At 47.8% G+C, this 19,958-nt stretch overlaps 1 protein-coding gene across 2 annotated transcripts in view; it reads right to left on the bottom strand.

Annotated features, from left to right (window-relative positions):
• MYO10 (myosin X) overlaps positions 1 to 19,958 on the bottom strand; it is a 192,320-nt gene that overhangs the window by 138,526 nt on the left and 33,836 nt on the right. For both annotated transcript variants that reach the window (XM_037529096.2, XM_037529095.2), the window contains exon 2: positions 15,361 to 15,459. In XM_037529096.2, the coding sequence (XP_037384993.1) occupies positions 15,361 to 15,459 (99 nt within the window). The remainder of the gene's footprint in view (positions 1 to 15,360; positions 15,460 to 19,958) is intronic.

Genomic DNA, 19,958 nt, shown 5'->3' with positions numbered 1-19,958 from the left:
ATCCTTTTAGATGAAAGAGCATGAAGGGAAAGTATAAGAGTCTTTTAACTGAGCAGTCTTCACATTTTAATTATCAATATCTTTTTAAGTAAGAAAAAAAAGTTGTTCAAGTTGAAATTGCTGCAATTTCATCTCCCTGGCTTATCAGTGCCCCGGGAAGGAAATTAGGTTAATCGGACAGGATTTGCCATTTACAAAGGCACACTGATCACATTCCCCAGCGGCCTCATCGCTTTTGAGCCCTTTGTTACCAAAACTTCCTGAGCTGGGGACAGCATATGCTGCAGCCCATTGTCACAGGAGGCCGTGTTTCTCAGCATCTGTCACTCGCTCCGAGGCAAGAGCCAAAGCAGATGCTTGGAACAAGCCACTGTGAACTCTGACCCTGCAGGAAGATGGCCACATTTCAGAACAGAGGATCATTCCAAGAGAGGAAAACACTTGAATTCTCAAGGGCTGGCTACCAGTTACCCTCAACTGGATGACTTAAAAATTCTATTTCAAAATTATTACAAGAACCATTTGGAACACCCAAACGGCAGGCAGATTAAAGATGGACTTGAACTTCTGAAACGAAGCCACTGCATTTGGAACTTCTAATGCAGCCCATGTGCTGCGTCTACACATCGGATGCTCCAGTTCAATGGGAGAGGCACAAGTCGGCTAGTCTTCATCTAGGAAACCCTCTGGGGGACATTCCCTTCTCAAAAATTCATGTGAATAATCAAAGCCATCAGGACTAGACAATGCAGTGTGTACTGCAGCAATTTAATCTCCAACAAGTTCACCCAAATGAACTGGTGCAGATCTTTGAACACAAACACCAAAGAAAGAACTGTTGGAGTCGCTACTCAGAATTAAAAAAAAAAAAAATCAATGACTCATTCAAGCAAAGGAAGGAAAAGAGGGGGGTCTGTGTCTTCAGACTCCCTGTCCTAGGGAGTCTGCTCACACTCCTGAGCTTCCATCAGGGCTGAAGGAGCTGAGGCCAGTGTGAGCACACACCTGAAGGGGCTGACTCTGGGGGTCGTGCAAATGCAGTCTGTGCCCCTCTAAGACCAGAGTGCCTCTGACATTTTGCACCCCACTCATCTTACCAAACCTCTCTGGTTGCCTGCCAGTGTCCTCTGTGCCAGGGTGGCGTGGACGCCGCGATGAAATAGCACAGGAAGCACAAGGCTAACTTCCACGGACTTGGGAGCTATACAGCAGCTTCTAAACTGCTCTTTCCCAGCCTTGGCATCATGCTTAGAAAATATAGGTCGTGTATATGCTGGGCACAGCAAATGGTATATGATCAATTTAACTGCTCCTCAACATTAAAAGTAAGTATTCCATATCAAAACTTCTATGCCAACTCTGATAGTGATCAGACAAATCAACTCAGAGTCTGAACTGTTTCTCCTGAGAGACTTTCCTTGGAAATGTGCTGGGATGGAGTTAACACAGAACACACAGGTGTTTCTTATTTTCACTGGGCCTGGGAGTGAACCCAGAAAAAAAATACCCACTAAACCTGGGTGTTAGTATTTAAAATCCCAAAGACCAGACCAGAACTGCTTCTGACACAGACAGTTCAAGGACTACCCCTTTGTGTCTGAGCCATGAGAAAAGGCACTTAGACCATGTGGGTGACCATCGGTGTTTCTAAAAAACATGTTTTGGGGAGACTATCAGACGCTTTTACTTAGAATGTGGAGTAAAACACATGTGCACGCCCGCTGCCAAGTCCTACAAACTGGTTCCCTAAGTGGCTTCCAACCAACAGCATCAGCAACATTTGGGAGCTGGTTAGGAAAGCAAATTTCAGGCCCCACATGAGGTCCTGAGTTGAGGCCCGGGATTGATAAGCCCCCCAGGGTTTGCTGACCTTCCTGCTCCTTTCTGAGAGCCTCAACCTGACAGCAGCAGCAGACATGGGTTTTGCTGCTGATCTCTGGACTCTTGTGCAAGGCATTTTGCCTCCCCGGGAAAACAAAATGGTGGCACCTCACAACCAGCCCATCTACCTGCCATGGGTTCCCAGCATCTCTGGCTTGCTGAGCTGCCCGGCCCCAAGAGGCAGCACCACTGGGTATTGGGGCCCTGGAAACTCGAGTCCAGTCCTGCAAGTGATTCTGACGTTTAGCCTGACCTGGGCCACGAGGAGGTCCCCTGCAGCATAAAATACATCAGAGGCACATCAGGTCCTGGAATAATGTGGCTTTGTTTTAACATTGATGAGAAAAAAGAAATCTTAGCCAGATGTTGAATGAAATCACCTATTCGAGGACCTGGTGTTGTGATCCAGCTGTGTCACTGTAGCAGCAGCAGGGCACAGAGCAGGATCTCTATGATCCGGGAAGACGGGTATGGGAGAGTCCTGGAGCCCTCAGTGCCTTTTCAAGCTTTTATTGAGCTTTTTACATTTTACCATTTGTAGTGCAGCACCCAGGTACACGGCAGGCAGAGGGCCCAGGGGGCCAGGAGGTTAGCAGGTCTCCTAGCCTCCGGCGAGTCCTCAGTCTTTCTGGGCTCTCTGGCATTCTCTTGTGGTCTCTGCTTCTCCTTTGCTGCTCTGCTGATTCTGCTCTCATTCTGCTGGCGTCCCTGTGACGCTGCCCTTATAAGCTCAGTCTCTCAGCCCACGTGCGCCCACCTACGCATGCCCACACCCTCCTCCAGGTGCCCACCAGGCACCAGGTAGGCATTCAGGACTGGAGGGATCCATTATTAATGCTGATGATGCGAGGGCGGAAAATTCTGATAATTTTCATTTACCCTACAGTCACTTTGCTCCATCTTCATATATCTTGTTATGCATCACTTCACTTGAAGTTTGCAAGAATTTACTGGTGACATTAAATGAGGCCTTACTGTAACTGGGGAAACTGATCCTTCAGATTGAGGTCAACAAACTTTCTGCAAAAGGCCAGATGTAAGTACTTTGAGCTTTCTGACTCAAAGCTTCTGACTCCTGTGGCTTGTACACAGGGCAAATGGCTGAGGTGCACAGTGACTCCGTTACATGTGAATTTCCAATCACCTTCACATGTCATCTTTTTCTTCTTTCGATTTTCCCCAATAGTTAAAATGCCTCTGAGCGCACAGGCTGTGTAAAGACAGGCAGGGGCCCCGGTTTGCTGCTGCTGCTTCAGCTGAAAATTGGAGTCCTTCAATAAACTTTATTACGTTGAGTAACGCGGTGTTGTATGTGACTTCACTACAAACAGCTGCCTTCGAAAAATGCTAATGCAACTTTTATTTTAATTGAAGTTCAGTTTTCATACAATAGAGTCTGACGAACCTCACAGAATAACACACTAAACATTTTCCATAACTTTAGAACGCTGACTGGCGCTCCCTTCCCAGACAGCCCCCTCAGGAGTACGTGTGATCTTAGGGTACTTTGATGTGTGTTACCTTTTATGGCCGTGCAGAGACTGCAGTGCAATCATCTGAAATAAAGGCTGGAAGTTCACGCTTTCCTGACAGTTCTAAGTAACGCACATGCTTTAAACAGAGGTTCCAGAATATGCTCCCAGGGGACATGAGCCCCTTTCCAGTGTGGGATAGCTGCTTGGGGGTCGCCCCTGCTTTCTTCACTCTGCAGCTTGTCTGCCCCAGGCAGGGTCTTTCAAGCCACGGAGGACAGGTGCCTTCCTGGACAGAACAAGGCCCCTCCCCGAGACCTCAGTCCGCTCCCATCTCCTTGGAGAGGTCGGGTTTTCTCAGGAACACAAATATAGCTCAGCTGAGCTGTTTGATCTCAGGATCATCACTGGTGGCGCCTGGGCATAAGGCTGACTAAGATGGTGGGGATTTCAGGAAGCGGCTCCATCAATGGAATTTCTCTGGATAAATATTAGAAAATCTTTTGTAGTCCCAGAAGACGGCAAAGAGAAATGCCCAAACGTGGGGTTCTGTTCCAGACAATGGAAAGGGGACCAGGGGTGCCTGAGGGAGGGAGATGAGCAAATGAAAGAAAAGACCATCAGGAGTTCCGCCCAGAGGAAGCCATGCCTCACACATCAGGGGCAGCTCAGGGTGAAGGAAAAGGTGAGACCAGGTGAGGGGGCAATGAGACTTTCCAGGTTACTGCACATCTGAACACCCGTGGAATGCCCGGTTCCCCCAGCATGAAGAGGCTCCCTGGGCAGTGTGTTCCACACAGACCCGGGACAGAGGTGACCTTGGAGGGGCTGGATCAGGGCCAGGGAACCTGCATTTTCATTACAGCCCCAGTGATTATGAAGCAGCTCATCGGAGAAGCACAGAGAAACACGGACAATATGACATTTCAACCCACACGTCGTGCCCTAGCAGAGCATCTGGCTTCAGGGGGTGCGTGTGGAGAGGGGACGGCCAAGACCAGGTCCCTGGAGACCAAGAGGCTGGCTGCCGGCCCTCTCCAAGATGAAGGGTGCTGGCTGGACCAGTAGACGGCGAGCAGGCAGTGGAAAGTCAAATGGACAATGGGTGGGTCAGAAGGCTGGTCGGAGCCGAACTCACAGAGCTATGTGGACACAGACCACACACAGAAAGAAGGAAGGAACGAGGCCCAGAGGAAAGCTCTATGGGCAAACGGGATCCAGAGATCACGGGCGATGCCAACACTCCTCAGGTCCTGTTTTGACATGACAGATCACTCCACCTATGAGATTATTCCCAACGTGGCTACTCCTTGGGTGGCACCCAGGAAGCTTTGTGCAAACACATCAGGGCCTCAGTCCCCACCCAGATTTTAACTTCACGGTTTTGGGGCAGGGCCAAGGCTCCTGGTACAAGCTTCCCAGTGATGACACTGTCCAGCTGGGCGGGAGGGTGACTCCGTCGGCAGTGCTTGGAAACAGGCCTGGGAACGCAAGATGGTGGATGATAAAATAAAAAATGGGGTTTTGCTGACCCTTCTATTTCCCTAGAGCAATAAAAAGAAATCAAGGGGAAGAGCCGCCGACACAAAGGAGGCTGCACGAGAACCCGCCGATCTTGACGAGTGGCTTCAAGATACAGCACAGTGCGAGACGGAAGATAGCCCGCAGGATCCCTGGGGCCGAGAGAGGAACACGGAAGCCGCTGGGATGAGGCGTGACCTGGCCACAGCCCCCCTCACCAGCCGCACCCCGTCCTACTTCACGTTTCTCCTGAAGAAGCAAAATGGGAACAATTGGAATGATGAGCTCTCGGCCCATAACCCAGCACGGGCAGCATCCCTGACCGGGCCGAGCGGCTGGCCCCAGCTCACACCCCACGCTGGATGATGGTGCCAGTGCCCTGCTCACAGGGCAGCCCTGAGGGCTACCCAGGACCCACGGGTGGATGCCACACACATGGTGACCCATAGGGTGAAGCACCCAGATATCAACCTCTCCCCTCTGCCCACCTGAAAGGCCCATCCCCAGGACACAGCATAGAAGGGGGTTTCCCCATCCCCACGGGGAAGAATGTCACTCCCCAGTCTCACTCCCTGGCATCCTGGGTTGGAATTCAACATGTTTCAAGTTGGAACCAGGCCACAGAGGACTTCCTCAATATTGGTCCAATTCTTGGTGCGTTTCTTGTATCCAAATCCATCTTTGTGGTCCTGATCTTAGGAACCCCTCCAGACTAGACAGTCAATTCTCCAGGCATTATCACCAAGTCTTCAGGAAAGCTGGTTCTTAATAACAGGCCTGTCCATGAACTTGTGGAACAGAAAGGAATTTGGTCACAAACTGACAACAGCCTGAAATTTGAACCAACTGCCTCTGCTTTTTCTACTGAAATTATGCCCAGCATTAAATGACAGCTTGTCAGATTCTTGTGATTCTCAGATCATTTCTGAGTTGATTTACTGTCAAACAAGGTATTCAGATAGTTTTCACAAAAATGATATTATAGAGGCCTAGGACTAAAGCCTCAAAAAAAAAAATACTATTTTGATTTTGTTTGCTACTTCCTCCCTGTCATAATTTATACCTGGTCTGAGCTTAGTATCTGGGATGAATTGGCAGCTTTTTGTGTTCATGGTACCAAGCATGCATGATGGCATCCTATTTGCCTTCAAGTCTGGGCAATTTCCCTTGCTAAGCTAAATGCAAAATACAGACAATGGTGGGGCCATTGGACCAAACACCAGCCCTTCTCTTCATGCTGGATGTGAGCCTTGCAGGACCAGGATTCTCACGGGGTGCAAGGAGGGTCTGGAGCTACCACAGGCTTATACCAGTACACGGGGTTGCTGAGAGCAGCACAGAGCAGAGCCTGGGACCCAGAAGTTGGGAGGCAGAGGCAGGGCAGAGACAGGCTTGAGCGTAAAAAAAGAGACCAAGACTATGATGGAAGAGAAAGCTCCGTCCATGAACCCTGGGAGGGAAGAGGAGGTCAAAGTCTCGAGATAACCACAAAGAAGTCAACAAGTTGGACCAGGGGAGCAGCGGAAGTGAAAGAAGGTGGTGACTCAGGGCAGAGGCCACTGGCCACTGCTCTCTCCTGCTGTGTGTGCACAGCAGAACCCCCCCCACTCCAACTCGCTGAGCCCAGGACTGCTGATAATGATCCGATCCCCTCCCCAAGCTCCACCTACCCAGCGGGGATCCAGGCGGTGAAGGCCAAGCCACAGGGTGCAAATGGCTTGGGGTAGGAAGGCAAAAGCTGTTTTCTGAAAGGGTCAGAAATAAGTTGGATTCACTTAAACGAGCAGGGGCAGGTCCCAGAGATTAGGGTGTCTCCAGATCTTGCCAGTGGATTTTTCAGAGGTGCAGGGAATATGGCGGTAACAGAAAGGGTGTAAGCGCTTGGGCCAGTCAAGGTCTACACCCTTGGTGCCACCCACATTCCTGAGAAAGCAAAGTGTCTTACAGTGTTTGTCACTGTAAGTTGTTTCCTGTTTCAAGGTCGATGCTGAAGTATATGGAATAAGAGGCTTCAAATGCCAAACTAGGGAAAATGTTCTGCACCAAGCTCCACCCCACCGACTCCCCCTCAACCTGTGAAAGTACAATTCAGATGTTTTCAGAGTCTTTTGGGTGAATAACTCCTTTGCAAAAGTTTCTCTTTAATTATCACCAATGCTCCTCCCATCTCTGACCCAAACTCCTGAGAGTTTGGGGGGTGTCCACACTACCAGGACAGAAATGACACTCTGAAACTCCCATGACCCATGGGACATGTGATTTTCTCTTCTGTCACTTATGCTCCTTGAAGATTGCAGATTTTATTTATTAAAATGTTACGTGAGAACAGCCCTGACCGGCCACACCACCTTCTAGCAACCTGCTTGGCCTTATGCTGGCGATGCAGGGACCTTCGTCCAGACACTTGTGGTTCATTGGGCCTCCACGGGCTGGGCTCTACACAGGGATGTAGGGACCTAGCAATGACAAATCCCCTTTTCAGAGGACTTGGTGAAGAGAGAGGCATCCAACACACACCTAATACAAGGTCAAGGTGATGGCTCTTCGGGACAGAGGTGCCTTGACCCTGGAAAGGCACATCCCCCAGAACAGCCTCTTCGTAGAGATCTGCCAGCAGGCGCATGTCCTGTCCTGAAGTGCACTAATAAACAAGCAGATGATGCTTCCCCCTAGGGTCCCCAAGTGAGAATTAATGGAAACATTTGACTTTCTATCTTTGAGTCACAAGATGCCAAAGCAAATTCCTGGAAGAGGGTTAGAGAATCACATGGCATCCTGAACATCACCCAGAAGTTGAACAAATTGCCTTTTGCTTGGTTTTGAAAGCAAGATGGAAAGGCCCAGTGGTTTTCAGTCTCTGGAGTGTAGAATTCTGGTTCTAGGAAACTCCACTGGCTGGTATTTAACATCCATTGCAGAGACGGGTATTTCCAGGATGAAATAGTGGAATGTGGGAAAAGCACAGAGAATTTAAGAGTTCCCTGGCTCAAAATTGTCTTCTTAATACAGCTGCAATGTTTTGATTGAAGTAAATTCCAAGAAAAACAGATGGCCCCATACTGAAGTTTCAAGAGCAGCAGCCAAATCCATCTGATTTCTAAAAACTTACATGTCACATGTCAAATCCTCTTTCTCCTCACTTGTGGATGGTTCTGCAGCTACCTTCCTCTCTGGAAGGTTCCTTGCCCATACGCTGGGACAGCATCCACCCCCCATGGGCACATCACATGGTCAGGGCCAAGAGCTCCTCAAAGTCGCCACCAGAATCTCCAATCCAGGCATCAAGCTGGGCTTAAAGCAATTCTCCCTTGGCATTATCTATTCTTCCAGAAGGGATACAAACTAGTATTTCTAATGTGCTATTATTTCTAAAAGCAGCACAAGCAAAGGTAATCCAAGAGGAAAGTAGCTTAAAAATAAATTATATATGGAATTTTTGCTTAATGGTTGGAGTTTCTGCTTGGAGTCATGAAAACATTCTGGAAAGAATGGTGATGCTTGCACACATAAGGGATGTAATTAATGCCACTGAATCACACACTTGAAATGGTCAATTTATCATTATTTATACTTACTACCCCCCACACACACACACACACACACACACACACACACACACACACACACGAGAAAAACTGAAAGCCCCCAAAGGAATACAAACTTCACAGCTGCTAAGAAATACACACCCAGGGCCTCCCTGGCGGCACAGGCGGTTGAGCGCCGCACTGTGAAGCTGTCTGCAGCCTCTGCAGTGCGGGTTCGATCCCCGCAGGCTGGTGAGGGTCCGACAAGGCGTGGCAGACCTCTCCTGTCTCGCCCGCTGCTCCCTTCAGTGGTTTTTTCGGTCGTCTGCCTGTTCTGTTCCCCACTCTGTCTCTGGTGAATCCTCTCACCCTCTCATGCATCTGGCCTGTACCCTGGTTCTTGTATAAATAAATAAATCTTAAAAAAAAAAAAGAAATACACACCCAATAAAATTAAGAATGGCAGGGGTGCCAGGGCAGGCCTTTAGGGGTGTATTAGGTATGTGCTTTGCTCCCCAACTGGCCTGCAAAATAACTACTATTTTATTAAACTTGGTTTAAACAGCAAAATTCTATCTTTAAGTCATAAACATCAACAAGCTAAAACACAGAACAGAGGGCCACACAGATGCTATGTCACACAGAGGAAAATACCGCATGATCTAATATGTGAAATCTTAAAACCCTACAATAACAGAACACACCAAGCTCACAGACGCAGTGGGCAGGCTGGTGGTGGTTTGGGGGCAGGGGGTGTAAAAGGGCCAAAAGAATTTTTAGGAACCGTGTGTGGTGAGGGAGGTTAACTGGGCATATTGTGGTGACCATGTCACAGTACATATATGTATCAAATCATTGATCTGTACACTTAAACTGTATGTGGCAGTTAGACTTCCACATACACACGCATGGAAGAATAAGCTAGAGGGCCATTAACCTGCTGAGGCTGAGCCACACAAAATTGCTGCCACTCCACTGTCTTTCTACAGAAATGGCAATTTCATGTGTCTGGGCCAGAGCCAGGCTAACTGGACTGAAAGCAGTGATTGTGATGCAGGGAGACCCGAGGCTCGAGAGGCCACTAGGGGTGAAAATACAAATACTCTGCTTTCCTTTTCAGAAAAAAGTGGCTCAGTTTTCCCTAAAAGATATGTATCGATAGGAACAGATGCTCCTTCCCACAAACAAAAGGAGCCAAAAAAGACTGAGATGGACACAGAACACACTTCTCTTATTTGAAACAACGTAAGAGCAGTGGGATTAGGTCCAGGTTGGCTGACTAGAAAGGTGGGTGCTGCCGCCCCAGAGTTTGGCTGAGGGTCTGTAACGACACCACTTTTGCTTCATTAATGCCGTCACAAAACTCTTTTTCCTCCATCTTCCCAGCTGAGGTGCCTCCCTGGCGTCCACCATCGCAAGAGCCTGGGCTCCGGGCTGCGCTGGGGACTCGAGGGGCCCACCCCTGGCGGCCACCCCCTTGGGGACTGCGCCAGCTGCTGCTCACGGAGGCGGGCCGGGCAGCAGGGGTGCAGGGAGAGCGCTCGCCGGCAGCTGCTCGCTGACAGCTGGCTGGTGTGGGAAGCCTGGACCTCAGCTTCTGCGGCTGCTGAGAGCAGGGGCGACCCTGGACGATAGGCCGTGTGTGTTGTCAGCACCCTCACAGATGAAATTTCAACTCAGTCAAACCTCCAGCAGTCAGATCCCATTCCCTGCCACTGCGCTGACATCGCCGAGTTCCAGCGCCCAGCCACTTGGGGGGCCTGGGGATGACATAGCCTGGAACAAGGGACACTGGGGGCACGCTGGGCTGTCCATGGTAGGTTTCCGGGTCCTCCTACTCGACTAAGTCCCCAGGGACGTGGGGGACATTTCTCCGGGACACAGGCGTGTGCACACACGGTGTGGGGTGGGAGAGTATGGAGCAGTCCCAGGCTGCCCACTTCCGGGGACACGCAAGGGGCCCAAGGAGGCACAGCAGGGCAGAGGGAAAAGCAAGAGTCAAGCAGGTGGACAGGGCAGAGAGGGGTGACAAGGGCACAAAATGCCATGAAAAAATCACTCCACCGACCCATTGTCAAGCTGCACGACACTAAGTCCGTAGCATTAATCCCAACAGGTCAAGCCAGGTCAAGACAAAAAAGGCTGGAGAAGGCTAAGTGGGACATGTGAGGCTAAATGACCAGTGCGGGGGTTCCTGTGTGGTGCCGGGAGGACAGGCTTCCTCGGGAGTGGGCATGGCTGCAAGGGCCAGGCAATCTGAAGGCCTTTTGGTGCATTAATAAAATGAGAATAACTTTTAAAACTACGTCTAATTAAACTCATTGCAAATAAAAAGAAGCACAGGGGCGGTGACTTGTGGATTGGGGCAATTAAATCCTCAGCCAGTGAAATATTTCAGAAGACCCCGTATATAGACGAGGCGAACAGAACCCAACGGAATCATCACAGAAAGCCATTGTCCTAAGCTTACCGGGGTGACTTAAAAAGCTACTCCTTATCGGGCAGTTGGGTAAATTGCAATCACTCTAACCTCTCAGAGGAAACATACCCTCTTTTCAGAGAAGAGTTCACTCTCCAGGTGGGAAGTCAAACTGAGAACTTATGGCTCAGTTTTACAGCATCCCCAGTAACTCTGGGATTGCCCGTGGACCTCAGGAATGTTCCAGAAGAAACCAATGTCTTCCTTCCACTCCACACTGCTGCAGGAGCTCACCTGCCAGCCAGATCCACACCTGCCAACTGCTTTGGAAGCTCTACCCTCCCGCAACCCTGTTCAGAGCGCGCTGTCCCAGACCACAGGTAACTTCTAACTTCCAGGGCAGGTGTTGACCTGTCCAGGTGCCCTGTCCTCGGCCACCACACCTATGGGTGCTTTCCAACAGGTGTGTTAAGGTGTCACTCGCATATTTCTTTTGCCATCCAAGCACCTCACAGTGAATGTATGTGACAAGTGTGCAGCTTAAATTTTAGTGTAGAATGAAATTTTAAATGAACAATAAAATGTTCGCTCTGGCCCGAACCCAAAAAACCCAGCTGAGTATGCAAAAGAGACTGACCTAGGAAAAGGCACCCCCAGGGCCTCCCCAACGCTCCACACTGGATAATGTGGCCCACCTCCCCGGCGCCTGGGACGCTCCATTTTAGGGTTCGGTTACCAATGGCTTGGCTTGGTTTCCAAGCAGGATTTTTAAAAATGTGTTTTATCCTATCACCTGAGAGCGCAGGAAGGGAGGCAGCACAGCCCTCGCCACGCCTGGGTGAAATGACTCCTGGGAAGGAGGACACGGAGAAAGGGGAGGGAGAAGGAAAAGCTTCGAAAAGCCAAAAAGTTTCCAGCTTTACCGAAAGCCTCTCTTCCTAGCTCCTTGGCTTCCCTTAAAACAGCAGCACAGGTGTGCTCCACGCAGGGGATCTGGGGTCCCTCCCGAGCTTCATTTTAGGTAACCTGACCCTAAGGCATTTTCCGGGCAGGTCTTGTAAATCTTCACTCCTCCGGGTGCGCCTGGACCAGCCGCTGCATCACCGCCGGGAGCGGGTCAGAAATGCAGACGCTCGGGCCGCCCCGGACCTGCCGGCCAGCACCTGCACACGCACAAGAGCCCAGGGCCCTGGTTCTGAGTGTGGTTACGACTCAGAGTCGCATTTTGGCACATAAAATGTCACTGGAATTGGGCCTCCCTGGTGGTGCGGCGGTTGGGCGCAGTGCTGTGAAGCTGTCCGCAGCCTCTGCAGCGCTGGTTCGATCCCGGCCAGCCAGAGAGACTCCTACAGGGCGCTGCAGACCTCTCCTGTCGCGCCCGCTGCTCCCCTCAGCAGTGCATTTCAGTCAGTCTGCCCTGTTCTGCTCCCTGCACTGTCTCTGGTGAATCCTCTCACCCTCCCGTGCATCTGGCCTGTACCCCAGCTCTTGTATAAATAAAAAAAATCTTTAAAAAAAAAGGTCACTGAAATTTGTAAAGAGATAAAATAATTCCCACTGGACAACTTTTGTCAGTTTACCACTCGGGTATGTTAATTTTTATGTAACTATTTTATTATATATTTATATATTTTCTGTATATTTGATTTATGTTTTTGTGTAACAGACATAGGAACCCAACACTTACCATTTTAACCACTTTCAAGTGCCCAGTTCTGGGCCTTAGTTATGTTCACGTGGTCAAACAGCCAAACCCACTTCCTCCTCTTTTCCAGTGTCCACACCCTGTTCTCACTAAACACTGACACTCACTCCACCCCAACGCCAGTATCTTAACACCCTTTACAGACATACCCAATTGGGTTGCAGGAGTCAACACCTTGAGAAGTTCCCTGGACGGACTCGCCCAGGACAAGGTCAAGTTTCATTTCTGAGGCCAATTCCTTTAAGAATCCTTCCCTGCCCAGGTGAGGTTGTCTGGGTGCCAGAACTAGTTAGTGAATTTGTTCCCCGTGACCACGCCTGCATGTTCTAGCATGAACTTGTGAGGCAAACAGAGAAGTAGGTCAGGAAAGAAGAATCCACACTCTTTTGGCCACTGTCAGCTCTGAAGCCAATTCAGAAATCTTCCTTCACTCTCCTTGCATTTTAAGCCTGGCAACTCCTCCAGAAACCACCACACTAATTATACTTGTTATACTTGGGAATGACAGAGCGGACAACATCAGACCAAGCATTTGATGACCGACGAAGATTAGAGGTCAAAGTTGAGAGTTGTTTTTGAATTTAACTACATGTTCTTCTGTTTGAGTTCTTTCTAAACCCACAATCCATAAATACTGTCAAGAGTGAACAGAACCGCGGACTTGATGCTCCCACCCCACCCCTTCTCTGACAGCTGTCTGTCCACCCGGCTGGAGTTGGCCCCCGAGGCAGTGGCTGACTTGCCCAGGCAGGGACACCGAGGGGCTGCTGGAGCCCCTTCTGTCAAGCAAAGCAGAGTTAGAGAGTGACAGAAAGCATCTTCAGAACCCCAAGGACACTCTGAAGTGAGTGGCCTGGTCACAAAAAAAGGCACTGTGATTCCAAGTGTGTGTGCAGCTCAAGTTGTCTAAATCTCAGAGGCAGAAAGTAGAACAGTGGTTGGCCAGGCTGGGGGGCAGGCGGGGTAGGAAGTGGCCTTTTGTACACAGAGTTTCAATACTGCAAGATGAAGAAGTTCAAGAGATCTGTTGTGCCACGATGAGAATATCTTGACACAGCTGAACCGTGCACTTAAGAACAGTCAAGAGGGCCAATTTAATGCTATGAGTGTTTTTACCATTATTTTTTAAAAAGAGGGAAAAAGGTTAATAAGGTAAAAAATCAAAGTTTCTTGGGGATGAAGTCAATGACAAAAAAGAATTCCATTAAATATTTTAATAACACTTTCAGGACAGAGTTAGGTCAAATACACTGTTTAAGTATGAGAGATGAACACCCTACATGGTTTTTCACTCATTTGTGGTATACGGAGAAAACAGATAAAACTAACCCAAATAAACACTTAGAATATAAGGACTATCACTTGTTACTAGAAGGGAGGGGGGCACAGGGGTGGGTAGATCTGGACAGGGGGTCCTGACAGGGTGCAGGGCAGGTGTGGACATTTAGCAATGAAGTGAATGGAATAAATGGATTATCGACAATGCATACCTGAAACTTATAATGCGATGTAACTTAATAAAAAGGTATTGTTTGCCTTTTTTATGGCATCTTGAGATGTGTGTAGAGTCTGGGAAAACAAACCAACCCTGAATTCTTGTCTGGGAAAAATGAAAGGCGAAGAAAGAAGATGCTGAGTGATTCTGCCTGGGAACTTAAATCTTTAAAGCAATACAGCAAAGTCATGGACTAGGTCCTGGTTTCTAGATCACACGAAATTCCCTGAGAATCAGAAAAAAAGAAATTGGGCTGGACATCAGAGTCGTGTCCACACTGGCGGTGACCATTATCTATGTGATTTCCTCTCCCCCACAATGTCCATCTATTTCCACCAAAAGATAAATCCTGTAGGATCACTCAAATTTCTCAGGTGAAAAAGAAACTAAGAAATTGCAAAAGAGCCCAATAACATCACTGCTTATTAAGTCAAGAATCAGAAGACAGTAACCACCAAGGGATCATCCCTCCTGTAGGGTTGATGGTTAGGTGGCTTGGCTGTCTCAGACGATGCAACACAAGCTTGGCAGTCTCAGACCAAGCTTCTGTTCTCAACACAAGTTGCAAACTAGACTCAGAAACAGGGTTGTGCATACTGCCATGTGACATCCTTCTCGTTCGTGATGTCTTAAATTTTGATATGTACCTCTGAAAGAGGGACCCATCAGTGACATTAAGATCAGCTTCTTTATCACCCTGGAGAAGTTGGATTTCTTTCACAACTGTCCAAATATCATTGATGAGCCAGATTCTGGATTAACATGTGATTTCAGTGATAAGGGTTTTCTTGTGTTTTATACTAAAGGTTGGAAACTCTTTAGTGGGACTTCCACAACCAGAAGGAACTTCCTCAGTTGTCTAACAAGGCATGTAAAGAGGCTCAGGTTTGGAGGTTTGGTCGATGTGCTTCAGGGAGCAGGACCCCACTAGGTGCTCAGTGTAGGTCAGTACGTGTTTGCAACAGATGCTTAAGAAATGCTTAAGAATTTTACAGAAGTGAAAATGCAACCAATCAGCAAATATCAATAAATCTAGAATGTGTTCTCAAATTGCTTGTAGGCTATGCATCTAAATTCTTGGAAAAGACACCAGAAAGGAGACCATGCCAGCACAGGGCTCTCTGTCTCACACTGTGGGGACACTGCCTGTGTTCCACTTGGGATACAATTTCATTGCATCTCACTCACACCACATGTGCATTACAGATTCCTTTTGGGATTCTGTTTTACCACACAGAAAAGATGCTTCAGGTGCATGGGGTGAGAAGAAAGCACAGACGCCCTCACGCAGGACTGCCCAAGGGAGCCAAGCACGGACGGCGGGAGTCGCAGGGACGTCTCACCTGGCCATAGTCTGTCCGGAAGACGACGATGCCCTCCGCGCAGGAGTCCACGGTGCTCGGGAAATGCTGGCCATTCTCCCTCAGCCAGACCCGTGCTCCCTGCAAACAAAACAAACAGGGCTTAACCATGAGCTTGGATTGCACTTGTGTCCAAACGCCACCCCCAAAATTGCTATGACTACTACATTCCTTTAAAAAAATAAACTTTGGGGAAAGCCAATGTCTTTCTCAAACAAGCAAGGGACAACTCTTCAGAAAGCTGCACCCACAGTCTTCGCCACACACGAGCACGGCTGAGAGCATCCCATGGACAGCGGCAGTAAAGGAGGACTAAGTAACAGCAGCCCCGCGTTACTAAGATGCAAGTGATTTCTGTGCATTATCTCATTGCAGGAACAATCACCCTTTGAGGCAAGTGCTGCCATCTCTCCCATTTTACAGATGAAGAAGTGGAAGCCTTGGGCTGAAGAAACTTGGCCATCATCAGGAGGCTGGGAGAAAACTGCGTCAGGCAGCTGGATTCCAGAAACCACAAGTTTGATCAGGACACTGGCTACTTTGCCCCAAGTTGAGAATTTTGGGGCCCTGTTGGCTCCCATCTTCCAGGGCCCAAGATCCATGTGCGTGCCCACGTGGAGGGCAAGAAAGCACCCCCGATGTCCTTCTTGAATAAATTCCATGTGTCAACTGGAACCCTTGAGAGAGGGACTAAAGTTTTAGTAACTATCAAACCCAACCCACAGGAGTGAAGTTTGCCAGGCCCCGAATGCCCGCCAGCATCTGGGATTATGGCCCAAAAGAGCAACTTCCAGATCCTATTGTTTTAACCTGGGATATATTTATTTTCTAGCGTTGATTTCATTTCCAAATAAAACAAGCATAATATTCAGCGCTGCAATACTGAATTTCCTCTACCTTTGACTTCACAACAAGAAAGCCATGTTTCCAAGGATGGGTGCGAAGTTGAACTGGTCATTCAAATGATCAAGGACCCTTATGACATGATGAATATTTCTACGCATATGATGGAATGAGCTTTACTCTCTCATGAAGTTATTTCTACTCTGTTCAATAATTTCATCCACTCCAATGAAAACCGGAGTAAAACTATTAAAGCAAAATTATCACTGGAAGTCACTTCAATTGAACTTTTTCTAAGAACCTTTAATCTCATTTCATTGATATGTTCAATTTCTGTATTATTTGAAATGCTGAATGAAATGTTTAAAATACATTGGTTATGTGGATTCTTGTTTAAGGAACCACTACCGTCCCCAGCACAGAGTTGGCAAGGCATAAATAACATGGAAATAAACTCATCTCTCTAGACTACTTTATATTGTTGGTCAACAGAAAAACAGCAGCTTTCAGTACTGTACCCATGAGGGGGAAGGTCAGGCACTTAGAGTCTCACAAGTAATAGAGAGCCCCCCATTCAGATGGCTGGGAAGACAGAGCAACAGCCCTTGTTAATATGACAGATGGTGACCAATCCAGGGCTTTAATCGCTTCAATTCCCATCCCATGCTCTTCCCACACATCACCTGACTCTCATTACCTGAAGTAAGGCAGAAATAAATGCATTAACAGTAAAATGCAGTCAATAATTAAACTACAACAGCATACAGATGACTGATAGAGCATTGATAAGTGACCAATTTTTACAAACAACTATCTGCTCTTTGTTGTCCTCCTGCAAGGGAGAATGTAGGAAGATTTAAAATCCAAATTAATAGGTACTGACTCCCTCAGTGATGCCCCTGTTTAAAACATACCAGCCAGACTGAAAGCGTTTGCTGTTACCCCTGCTACTTGGGATCCCTGTAAGTCAACCTTGAGGTCAATGAAAGCACTTGGAGCCAGTCAGCCAGAGTTCGGGGTTCTGGGAGGAGGAAGACCATTGCATAAGGTTCTACAAGCACTTCTGAGCAGATCACAGTGTCTGGAGACCCAGTTAAAATGGCGCAGGCCCGTGCTCCCCATCACCTGCTCAGGTGGCTCACCCCCTCTCGAAACCCCATGGGCATTCGCCATAGGCCTTCTTATTTCAGTTGCTTCAGGATGACTTCTTCAAACACCCTCCTAAGAGGGACTGAAATCTTCCACCATCACAATGGAAAACAGCACCAAATATGGACATGCAGTTTCTTCGTAAATTGGGAGGCTGCCTGATGGAAGCACATAGCAGCAGGGCAAGCTCCGTCTCCACCCAGGCCAATCCTGTACCTCTGCCTTGCACTTAGGACTGAGGCACAGGTAACACCTGGGAAGAGGGATGTCTGCAGCTATCTGCCTGTCAGTCCTCAAGTCTTATCAGTGACAGCTGCTTCCCGAAAGAACAGACTTCAGGCACTCTCTAGACTAGTCCCGCAAACAGCATTCCACACCCAAGCCATGATATTTGTAATGCGCTAGAGAAAGACTTCTAAGTGCCTGGACTACCTTTTCCATCCTTTCTTTAATTCACAGCTTGGAGACTTTACCACTGAAAGCTGTGAAATACCTGCATCCCCTCTCTCAAAGGCACACTGCGGGCACCTTCACTTGTTAGCTTAACTCATAAAATGATAATTCACAATGAACTTCCACCCCAGAATCCCGAGCCCAAAGTATTCTGTTTGCTGTGACCACTACTTGCGTTTTTTAAGAAAGGATTTCATAAAAGTATTTCCCAATGATTACAACTTTCTCATAAGAATCACATTAAGAATTTATTCTGAAATAACACTCACTACAAAGCATCACCAAGGATTAAGATAAACCTCCCAACTCCTAGAAGCTACACAGCACACAGTTTCTTTTATTTGAGCTTTGTTGTGGGTCCTTCAACCTTCTTGATCTGAAAATACTATAAAATCTTTTGTTGACCCAATCCTACAGGATCAAACAGTTCAACTTCCTTGGTCCAAAGGTCTTACCCAACAGGTGTGAAGCTGCTGATAAAAGCAAGTTTCACATTAAACCCAGCCCAGATTTCAGATCCAAACCCCATTGGCTGGTTCCCCCAAGTTCACAGCAGCTGCCTTCCACCAGCAGGGAGGGAAACATACTCAACACACTCCCTTTGTTCTTAGAAAAAGTTTAAACTGGTTCTTTTCATAGAATCAGAATTGCAAAGTAAAACCGTTGAAATGGATATTTTTACATAGACTGTTTGTGGTGGTGGTTTCTTTGCACCCCCAAACTTTCTACTTCCCCCAACAGAACACATATGCCCCAGCCCAGAAAAGAGGCCACCCACAGGCATCTGAAAATGAAGTCACGAGCAGACATTTACCAGACCATCCAAGCTGGAACGAGGAAGAAAAATTTGCCCGCCATACGCAAGCCATTATATTCTGTCATTATTAAATAAGGCTGATAATTGAGTGTACAGTGCAGGCATATGGGGGAGGCTCACATTTTGAGGCAAAACTGCCTTTAGAAGCAGGTGGAACAAGTTTGACCATAACATACATGTTGTATTAAACCCTGGGCAAGTTTTCATCTTAATCTCTAAGTCAGATACGTGTTCAATGTAACAGCTAAAATCTTTTCTGCACGTTGTTACAATACAAAGCACTTGCACCTAAATTTCCCTCTCCTTTGATCTCCAGAACCATCCTGTAGGAGCACAAGGCAAGAAATAGCATCTCTTCTTCAAAGCGAGGATCACAGGACCTCCATTGCCTGCTGCCAACGACGTCATCCTCACCATAATGAAAAAAGACTGTACCGTGTGTGCGAGGATGTGGAGACACTGGGGAGGGCATGAAGCAGTGCATGCATCTTGGAAGACAGCTCAGCAGAAAGACAAACCATCACCCTATGTCCCAGACATTCTAGTCCCAGGAATATACCTGCCCAAAAGAATGCTTTTTCAGTGCATCTGGTATGCAAATATTTACAGCAGTGTTATTCATAACAGTCAAGTACTAGAAACCATTCAAATGCTTATCAGCTTATACAGAAATAAAACATATGTCTATACCTCGGAACTCTCCAGGAATAGAAAAAACAAATCACGAATAGAACCACCACCAAGGGTGATGTCCAAAAATATCATGCTTGAGTTAAGGAACTCATACATACAAGAGCAAGGATTGTGTGGTTTCATTACATGAAATTTCTAGAAAAGGCAAACTCATAGACCCAGATGAATAGCTACCCAGAGCCAGGTCTAGGGGTGTGGGGGAAGCGAGGGAGGAACATAGTGACTGTCAATGTGGAAAAAAGGAACTTTGGGGGTTGGTGGAATTGTTAAAGCCAGATGTGTTGATGGCTGTGCAACTCTAACATGCGCTAACACACACTCAACTGTGGTCCTCTGATGGTAATCCCTTGGTATCACCATCCCTTGGTCATTTCAAATCACCCCTGAAAGGTTCACTACCCAGCCTATATACTTCTCAATTGCTCATGAATACTCTTAATCATTCCATGATGGGAATAATCCAGGGTATGGAGGTATCAAGAAGAACCCCCCCCCCACACACACACACTCATAGTCATGACGATTAAGAGAAAGGGCTATGTTAAAACTCTGTGGCATTTGACTATCCCCCTGCACCCTCCTCACGCACGCTGGGGGCTAGGAGACCACATGGAAGATTTCCCAG

Source organism: Talpa occidentalis, unplaced genomic scaffold (assembly GCF_014898055.3).
Source record: "Talpa occidentalis isolate TD23 unplaced genomic scaffold, MPIMG_talOcc4v2.1 talOcc4.6, whole genome shotgun sequence".
NCBI classification, from domain to species: domain Eukaryota; kingdom Metazoa; phylum Chordata; class Mammalia; order Eulipotyphla; family Talpidae; genus Talpa; species Talpa occidentalis.
Note: the sequence above shows the minus strand (reverse complement) of the source record. Positions and strands in the feature narration are given on the sequence as shown.